This window comes from Pundamilia nyererei, unplaced genomic scaffold (genome assembly GCF_000239375.1).
Source record: "Pundamilia nyererei isolate P.nyererei 1_Seehausen unplaced genomic scaffold, PunNye1.0 scaffold00258, whole genome shotgun sequence".
Taxonomy (NCBI): Eukaryota; Metazoa; Chordata; class Actinopteri; order Cichliformes; family Cichlidae; genus Pundamilia; species Pundamilia nyererei.
In genome coordinates this window covers 688502-697970 of record NW_005187659.1, presented here as the reverse complement: position 1 = coordinate 697970, position 9469 = coordinate 688502, and the positions used below count along the sequence as shown (strand labels likewise).

General features: G+C 37.4%; 2 protein-coding genes across 2 annotated transcripts; one reads left to right on the top strand and one right to left on the bottom strand.

Annotated features, from left to right (window-relative positions):
- Positions 1-1315: 1315 nt before the first annotated feature.
- On the bottom strand, positions 1316-3075 carry soul5 (heme-binding protein soul5). The gene is made up of 7 exons (XM_005749952.1): positions 2994-3075; positions 2828-2887; positions 2623-2704; positions 2423-2543; positions 1931-2067; positions 1684-1847; positions 1316-1527 (listed from the first exon to the last, which is right to left on the bottom strand). Coding segments are annotated over exons 1-7 (660 nt in total). The 5' UTR covers positions 2996-3075; the 3' UTR covers positions 1316-1433.
- A 2442-nt stretch (positions 3076-5517) lies between these two features.
- Positions 5518-9392, top strand: LOC102201877 (retinol dehydrogenase 8). The gene is made up of 7 exons (XM_005749950.1): positions 5518-5650; positions 6555-6690; positions 6784-6945; positions 7045-7224; positions 7317-7410; positions 7574-7757; positions 8723-9392. Exons 2-7 carry the CDS (start codon positions 6594-6596, stop codon positions 8930-8932), a joined length of 927 nt encoding a protein of 308 aa, XP_005750007.1. The 5' UTR covers positions 5518-5650; positions 6555-6593; the 3' UTR covers positions 8933-9392.
- Positions 9393-9469: the final 77 nt, after the last annotated feature.

Below are 9469 nucleotides of genomic sequence, written 5' to 3'. Positions count from 1 at the left end.
AAAAGAACCTGGATATAAGAAAGTATTTTTCAAAGAAACCTGTAAGTCACTTAAAGTCGAGTTCACTCATAAAACCTGTCCATCATAATAAAGTTACAGGCTATGCAAGGCAATACATGCCAACTCTCCCGTTTTTTCTCGGACAATCCCGGATTTCAGTGCCCCTCTTATTACTCTTTCTGGGTTGCAAAATAAACTTTGTTGTATGTAGCTGTGCAAACTTCAAATATCTGAACTGGGGAGAACAGCAAACTCCCGGCACATCGTTTTAGGCTTTGGCCCACATCAGTCTAAAATTGTATGTAACCATGAATAACGTGTTACCATGTCCACTAGGAGAGACTGGACAGTATAGATGTAAAACAAATATGCCAGCAGTTTATCTCAGTTAATGAGAGGAGAAGGCCTGTGTTTGGCTCCTTCACATAGTGGACACTGGGTTGTTGTGTGGGACACCAGTAGTCCATGTCTGTTGCTGTAACAGTAGTTCATGTTTAGAGTAAAACATCCCAGCTCACTGACTTGATAGGGGCAATAGTGTGCCTAAAATGTTGCATAATTTTGCTAAGAGATCTGTTACTTTGTGGTAATCTTAGATGAGTAGTTTTATGGGCAAAAACCACCAGGTCATTCAGTGTTCCCTTAGTGCTAATGTATCAGAGATGTTGGTGTAGTGTAACTGAAGAAATGTTGTTAAGTCCTTAAAGTCATATTATTTTATTGTCATGACTGTATTTTAAGCTATTTTTTTATTTTTGTATGATATCTGATTTATATGGAATATGGTTGAAGTAAACTAAAGTATAAAATACTTAGTCATTTGTTTAATAGTAATTTAACATTATATAATTCACATATAAAACTATGAATTGTAATTTTAAATGGTTTAAAATCATGTAGAATAGCATATGTAAGCAAGTATACCCCCCCTCCCCCCCTTTTTAAAAAAATTTTTTTTTATCAAGAAGCAAAGACGAAAAGGAAAAAAAGGGCTCGGTGGTTGAATCATCCGTCCCCACCACTGCCAAAACCAAATCTACCTTGTTAAGCTCACAGCCTTTGTTCAGTGTCCTCCTTCCTTCATTTAAATGCAAAGTACTGCAGAAGTAGCTAAAATATGCAAAGACTGAAGCCCTGGGAAGCGTTTGGAATTCTGGATGCAGTTGTGCAGCCTAATAGTGTCATCTAGTGGCATTGAGTAGTACTGCTAAACGCGACTGCGATTTGATACTTGTGGGTTATTTTTTTCATTCAGTATTGTCACTGCAGCTGTTGTAAGATCAACAGAGGTGGATTGATTAGAAAGAATCAAGAGTCAATGCTTAAAGTTTTATTAAAAGAAGGAAATCACAGACAAGCTGCTGTTAATCCACAGGTATACGGTGCATTCAGCTTATATTTTTGCATGGGTCTTACAATTCACAGTGAGTCAATTAATCTGTTTCCTCACTGCTTTTTTCTTCACACACCGGCTCGTCCTCAGCAACAAACCAGACCTCGTTGTGGCGGTTAAACATCCTCATTGGACTGCAAGAAACATGAAAGACCACACAGAAACACGGAACACAGGGACGCACACAGACACAGATTCACATTAGAATAATCAAGAAAATAGTTTAAACTGAAGCTGTTTTTGATGATTTCGTTCACATGTTTTTCTTCTAATGATGGAGATTACTTTACCTGTTGTATCCAACAGCACAGTGGGATCCTTTTTTGTATTTTGCTTTAACTGAATCAAGAGTTTTACTCAGGTCATTAGCATTACTGCTGTCAGAAAAGGTCGTCATCCATCCTCCGTAGCTATATGCATACACTTTCATATCTGGAGTGTCAGTGATGTACACCTGCAAATCATGATGAAACTATCTGTCATCAAATAATTTCCTATTAAATATTTGCCACTATTTTTTTAGTTTGAAAAACATACGTCTGAATTAGTAGGTTTGGGAGGATTTTCCTGATGTTCCGTCGGCAGCAGGAAACTCATTGTGTAGGTGCCCATTTGCCAAAATCTCTTGTCTGGTATTTTCACCACAACAGGACTGGTCATTTGAATTTTCTTTCCTGAATGCAAACACAAATATGTTTTTTGGGAACTGAAACAAACATCACAACGAAGAAGCACACAAAATGAAGAAAAGAATATAAAAACACGCAGGTTTTCTTACTAAAATATCCAATAAAACCACGAGACTACCACTGCTCCCTGAATATAACCAAATACAGTAATTATGTTTGGTCAAAGGCCATTTTAAATTTAGACGTGTCACGTGTTCAAAACTGGCTTAAAACCCTCACTATATATAGATTGTATTTTATGAACAGAAACTCCATTTACAAATAGCTGTTATCTGTGTTCATATACACGGGGTTAATAGAGTATTGAATGTGAAACACAATTAGATAAACACATACGCACCCATCTGGTTCTCACCACTGATGTATTTGAACAGTCGATTAAATGCTACTGGCATTGCCATTTCCATGAAGAAGGATTTCTCATTAGTTGAGACCCATTTCACAGAGTCATAGTGACGCACCTGAAATACATGAACAAACATATTTTAACTGGTGTTTTTATAACTTTGCTACACCTAAAATATGAAAAAAATATTTTACCTCATAATCCTTGGTCTTACAAATCAAATCGAATAGCAGGCACTCTGGTGTCTCAGTGCAGAAGCTTAACTCAGAGGAGTTGCTGTGAAGTTACAGAGGAAAATGCTTTTTAAAGAAGTTTTACAAGTCCATAGCAACAACTACCTGCGATAGGTATTGACTAAAACTGTGCTCACTATCTTCAGTTCAAATTCAGGTCTCTTACCCAACTCTAGCTTCAGCTGTTAGAACCAGAAGAAAACAAACAAGTCCTGAAACAAAAATCCTGAAAGGCACATTTAAAGTTGCTTTGCTTGTCTATTTGATTTACTTCTTACATTATATAGGGTTATTTGCTTTAAAGACCTTCTGGAAATTAAAATTGTACTTACATCTTGGCTGACTGTTGTCTGCTTTCAAAAATGGAATGTCTGCAGTCTTCTCCAGTGCTCTGCTTATAAAGAGCTGGTTATGAAAACTGACCACTCCCTAAAGCTAGAACACAAAACATCCAAAGGAGTAACAGAGGGAATACAAAACAGTAACAAGAGAATCTGGCAGGAATTATGTGCTGCTTAAATGTTATGAAACCTCTTTCATAACATCCAATAACATCTATCAAATTCAGATGATTAGGAGATGAAATATTATCTCTACTATTCTGTACCAGAGAGTTACACAGTACAGCATTTAACATAAGCCCTCAGAGTGGAGCTAATATTTTTCACTAATTTTATGCAACATCAGGTGAGGGTAAATTAGGCTAGTGTTAACAGTTTTGTAACACAGAACATCAGGAACATAAAATATAACAAAATAAGGATAATTAAATAAGTTTCAGATCCAGTGGCTAAACTTTGATATAAGTAAAATTACCTTTGCAATAATGATTAGTATTAAGTGGAATTAATATTAGGTTCAAACTTGAACAAATCGGATCCCAAGAGTGCCACAACAGTCTGTACAAATTGTGACTGAACAGCATGTGAAGCATTAGCTCAAATATTCAAAATGAATAGTTCTCATGCAGTATTATTTTCTTTCACATTGTGAAAAAATGTCTTAGGTTACCCCCTGGCACTGGTATACACATTTAAACAGAGACAAGGAAGTACCTGAGACATAATGATGAACCATATTAGTGTTCACGTCTCAAGAGAATTCACATTGTACCTTTTGTTGGTACAGATCGCGTGATATGTGTTTTGTACCCTCAGAACACCAAATTCTTCTTGCTTGTCCCCATTCGGTGTCATGCAACCTGAATACAACAGAAACTTGGATTTAAATGTTTGTCCTTTTGTTAAGAAAAAGAATACAAAAAAGAGAAAATCCTTAAACTTGAGTATTGAGTTAGTTGTTGGTCTTATTGTAAGTCTGCAGTTCTTGCTGGTTGACTGTTATGTAGCTACTGGGATACTTAATCCAACCCTTGTTCTTTCTAACTGTAAAGCAAATAAACATCTGTCATGCAAGAAGTAGTAATCCTAAACTGAACCCTTTTTCATCTTAATAGTGCCGTGAGCCCACAGTGCGCAGTGTGGTATTTCCTTCCTTTTACTAGTCTGAAAGGACCCATCTGGTTCTGCAGATGTGTAGAGTATATTCAAAGCATTTGAGCATGAAGGTTTTTTTGGGGGGGTTTTTACGTGTGTGTGCAAGCTGACTGGTTTGCCCAAGAGGAAATAGTCATTGCTATCATTCAAAGCAGTGTGAACCCTATAAATATTATAAAAAAAATAATATGATTTTATTCTTTTCAGGACCAATTCATGTAACTTGAAATAAATGTCTCCACTTCTAAACATGCACTTCCACGTTATTGTCTGTCATAGTTACCTCTTATAAATGTTAATGTAAACTTTAGGGTGAACCTCGCGCCAAATAACCTTTTCTTTTCACAGAAAAATACAAACTTTTACTAAACTAAACTCTAGGAATCCTTATTTATGATTTTCTTGTTTGTCATTCATGACAAGTAAGTTTATAATTTATAGACATAATGCCTTATAAATGTATGCTAAACTGACAGGAGTTGGAAAACCTCTCTTTGTAAAACTGTCCTTTAAATACTTATTAAGAGCACATTTCCTATTGTTATGCAACAGCTGAACGGTACAATGTTTTCCCCTGCCAGGGCAGAATATCAGAATATAGCACAAATGATTAACCTTACAGCGACATTACTTCACGTGACTGTATGTATATATGTATATACTCAGAAAGATATACAATTTTCTCTTTGCCTTGCCTGTGACACTGTGTTTTTGTCTGTGGGTAAAAACTTTTTTAAACACAGCCCTTCTACGCAAATACTCATATCCATCCATTGGATATTCTCAGCATTTGCACCTCAAATATAAACAGACATTAGACGAGATTCAGAAAAACTGCTTCATTGAAAAGAGTGATTTGAAACTAAGGAAAAAACACCAAGTATGTTGTGCAACTTCATAGATCCTGTAACACTAACACATTATTACTTCACCTTTTTGAGTCAGTTGCAGAACTATTTTCAGTAATGCGTACTGTAACCATTTCATTATAGCGGTAACCTCTGAAGCCTGTCGATGTAACCTCCAGCTCTGAGTTCAGGAAAACAAGTGTGACCTATAGTGGTTACAATGACGAACTGCAACAGCATTTTAAATAAGGGTATGAATGTGGTATTTTCCATGGACTACAACAGGAGACCTAGATCTCGTTTTACAGTAAACTTTGTTAACCATCGTTTTTTTAGAACATTTCGATTTACATTTATATAATTTATTAACATTTTTAAGGGCATAAGGCTGCTACAGGAGCAGCAACAACCACGGCGTGGCTGCTGTTTTCAACGGAGCTGCTGTTGTTGGCTAAAAAACTACAACACCCATGTACTGCGTCGGCCTGACTGACCTTAGATAATCACTGGGCTTATGTAGCCGTGTCCCAGTCTTGCCTCTGCTCTCCGAATGCTGCGCTACGAAGTTGAGTGAGCTACTAGTTTATTACTGTCTCTTTATTTCTCATATCCACTGTTGTGAAGAAAGCGCTGTTCGCTCCACAGGTTGGTATATTACAATATCAACTACAAAGAAAACTACATGCCTCTAGGGTTCGACTTGAATGTGGTTAACTCGTCCTGTAGGGATTTACAGCGTCTGCTGCAGGCTATCCATTCTGCAGTGATAGTTTATGTTGACTCACTACAAATTGTATACCAAGTACTTTGCTTTAGCACAGTGTACTTTATTAATTAGCATTGAACTGTTATAGTGTAATTATACTTAAATGTGTTACGGAAAAAATATTGTAATTTTTTATTTTAATAAATTTCTCTTGGGATGCCGTGAGACTTAATATATAACTACAAAGCAATACTATCTTTAAAAAAACAAACAAACCCTAATGTTAAGAATTATTACACTTGGTCTCTAAACGTGTTATTCTATTCTCTTCATAATACCGCTTCTTTAAAATAACTCTTTATAATATGTCCTTATGTGAATATCTGTTGGTTCCATTCTGAATAAAAAGGTGTTGGGCTTTGGTAAGGCAGACAAACATTCCAGCACACATTAAGCAGATTAGCGCCAATGTAATCTTTTAACAAATAACAAAGGCACTCTAGTCTTAATATCACTTCACATGGACACACAAGAAGTGACCTTTTGTTAAATTTTTTTTTTAAGTTAATCAGTAAATTGTCAACCAGTGCATTATGTGAGTGATCAGTTTTTGCTGTTTTATATATATATATACATACATACATATTAAAAAGAAGTATTTAACAGTAACATTTCTTCTTTTTATCCAATTCATGGTAAAAAAAAAAAAAAAAAACTCCAACTAAGCTAGATGTATATGCCAATAGAGTGATTACTACAAAGACTTTACATTGGCTGAAGAATATTCCTTTAATAATATCTTTAATAATATTTCTCTTTTCTCAACGTTGTTTGACTGACCAGTCAAGACCACCTGAACCTTTAGGTCAAAGATCAACGAGCATGGCAACCCGGAGGGTGCTGGTGACTGGGTGTTCTTCTGGCATTGGCTTGGCTGTGGCTGCACGGCTGGCCAAAGATGAACTGAGGCGGTTTAAAGGTCAGCTGATCAGTCCTTGCTTATAGTACAGGTAGGTGGTAGAAGTAACCATCATTGCTGACAGTCAGTGTGTTCCCTCTTTATCTGAGGCAGTGGTTGCCACCATGAGAGATCTTGGGAAACGGGGACCCTTGGAGAAAGCAGCAGGCGATTCCTTAAACAAAACCCTCGAAATCAAAGAGTTGGATGCCTGCTGTGAAACTTCCATCAAAGAATGTATTAACAGCTTGCCGAACAGACGGGTGGATGTTCTTGGTCTGTTTTTCCTCCATCTTGTAGATAAGCTTTAATTGGATTCAACATTTCTTTTTACAAGTATACAGTTTGAAAGCATAGTGTATTCTGTTGTTACAGTAAACAATGCTGGTGTTGGCATGATTGGGCCGCTGGAGTGCCAGAGTATCGATGCAATGAAGGAGCTGTTTGACACAAATTTCTTTGGCCTGGTGCGTCTGGTGAAAGAGGTGTTGCCTGACATGAAGCAGCGACAGAGTGGCCACATTGTGGTGATGAGCAGTGTCATGGGACTACAGGGTGTGTTTGTTTGTGCTGATAAAAAACTTCAGAACATGCATACAATGTAGAGAAAACTAAAAGCTAACATCTTTCATAATATTTCCAACCAGGACTTCTGTTCAACGATGTCTACTCTGCATCCAAATTTGCTGTGGAAGGATTTTGTGAAAGTCTGGCAGTGCAAGCAATGAAGTTTAACATCAAGTGATTACATGTCCTGAAACATACTACAGCATTAAAAATGCAGCCAGCCCACAACTAAAACTTGAGTTATCAGTAAGCCCACATTGGCAAAATATTAAAAACTTAATGAGTGTAAAGGGACAGTGGTCTTAATGTTATGTTTTTTTTATATCCTTGTTCAAAGGACAACTCTAGTAGAACCTGGCCCTGTGGTGACGGAGTTTGAAAGGAAAATGTACGAAAGTGCTGAGAAGATGGATCTATCAGGGACGGATGAAGAGACTGCCAGGATATTCAGGGAACTTTACCTTCCATACTCTAAAGAAATCTTTACTTCTTTAAGTCAGACACCAGAGGAAGTGGCTGAGGCAAGTGGTTAAAATTGTGTTTTTAAAGGTACGGTAAAATAACATGTTTTTTAGTGAAAATTTATGAATGGGCCTGAAGCTCGGTCCTCTCTGGCACAGAGAGGCTGCCGGGAGAGCCCGCGGGCACGCCACTACAACCCCCTCTGGCCTCTGCTCCGTAGCTGCTGGGTGACCTCTCGTTTGGGGCTCTACTCAGCTCTTCCCAGGAGGGTGGCACAGTTCCCCCCTTTTGGTGGTCCTCCTCGGGTCCTCGTACTCTGGGGCCTCTGGATATCTGGGGCCTGGATCTCCTCCATACCTGCTTCATGCCCTGGGGGACGGGGCTTTGGCTCCCCACACTCCCTAGCAGATCGTTACATGGAGAAACCTTTGGAATACAAGCATGCTGATCCACACAGGTGTGCACACAGGTGTACACACGGGTGTTCACAGACGTGGACTACACCTTTCTTGGCTGCTGCCTCAAAGCACATTGTGCGCTGTCTATCTTGCGTGCTGCACAATATCGTTTAATGTTTAGTATCTACTGTTATCTACTGTTAGCTGTTTTGTTGTTGTTGTTGTGTTTTTTTTGTTTTTCTTTTTTTTTTTTTGTTTTTTTTTTTTTTTTTTTTCTCCATACAGGTGATCCAGGTGTTTTGTTTGTTTTTCTTTCTTTCTACCCCCCTTTCTCACCATCTCTTCTCCCCTCTGGTTTTCTTTCTCTCCCTCTCTTTCTTTCATTCTTTCTCCCTGTCCTATCCCCCAGTCATGTCTGTCCCGTTTGTAAAATAAATACATAATTATAATAAAGGTCAATCAAATGGACCAATATGGCAAGGCCATGATGATCCACTTGGTAAAATAAATCCGCTTGGCATCTTTCTTGGCCTTAAGACAACAATTCTGATGGCTAAAGATCCAAACGGGAAACCAAAAAAAAGAAAACTTATAAATGTTTTAATTTTTTTGCTTTTATTTTTCAGCAAACAGTTAACGTGATCACAGCCAAGGACCCTCCTCTGCGTCACCAGACCAACAAAGTGTACATGCCCATGACTGCCCTCAAGCATGCAGATCCAACTGGCCGACTGCCTCTGCACACATTCTACAAGATGATCTTTAAACATGACCGCGTGTTTAGTGCTACGCTGGGGGTTCTGCGCCTTCTGCAGAGGAGGGCAGGAAAGAAATGATTCTGTGAATATGAGGATTCTATTGTTGCACAGATTAGAAGTATTATTCACGTGAAGATAATTCTCGAGAGCGATAGCTATGACTTTATTATATTATATTTTATTATATTATACTATATTATTTTATTTGTAACACCCAACTGTAAGGTGATATATAGTTTCTTTCTGAGCAAAAGTGTTTATCATTTTATCAGTACAGTAGTAACTGAAAAAGTTGTGTTTATTACTAATTTGTGTAATATTTATGTACTTAACTGTCTACTAAGATTTCTGTCATACTCGTAATTTTAGATAAAACAAGAACTACTACACTGTAATGATGCTAACAAAATCTAAACGCAAAACTATTAAAACGATGTACTTGATTATATAAATTACATGCCTTTGATTTAACCTTTTTGCAGATATAATACAAGAGTTGAGTCGATCTTAAAATAAATGTCGTGAATGCAAATAATAAAAGAGCAATGATTTAACATTTGAAATTAATGTTTGTGTCTCACCTCCACTGCAATAAGTTCCTGTGAATAGTCCTAA

Coding starts and splice junctions, on each gene's coding strand:
- soul5 (XM_005749952.1), bottom strand. Junction 2,068..2,422: donor CAGTGGTGAGAACCAGATGG/GTGCGTATGTGT, acceptor GTTTGCATTCAG/GAAAGAAAATTCAAATGACC. Junction 1,848..1,930: donor CCAAACCTACTAATTCAGAC/GTATGTTTTTCA, acceptor CATGATTTGCAG/GTGTACATCACTGACACTCC.
- LOC102201877 (XM_005749950.1), top strand. CDS start 6,594: ATGGCAACCCGGAGGGTGCTGGTGACTGGGTGTTCTTCTGGCATTGGC. Junction 6,691..6,783: donor TGAACTGAGGCGGTTTAAAG/GTCAGCTGATCA, acceptor TATCTGAGGCAG/TGGTTGCCACCATGAGAGAT. Junction 7,411..7,573: donor GCAATGAAGTTTAACATCAA/GTGATTACATGT, acceptor CCTTGTTCAAAG/GACAACTCTAGTAGAACCTG.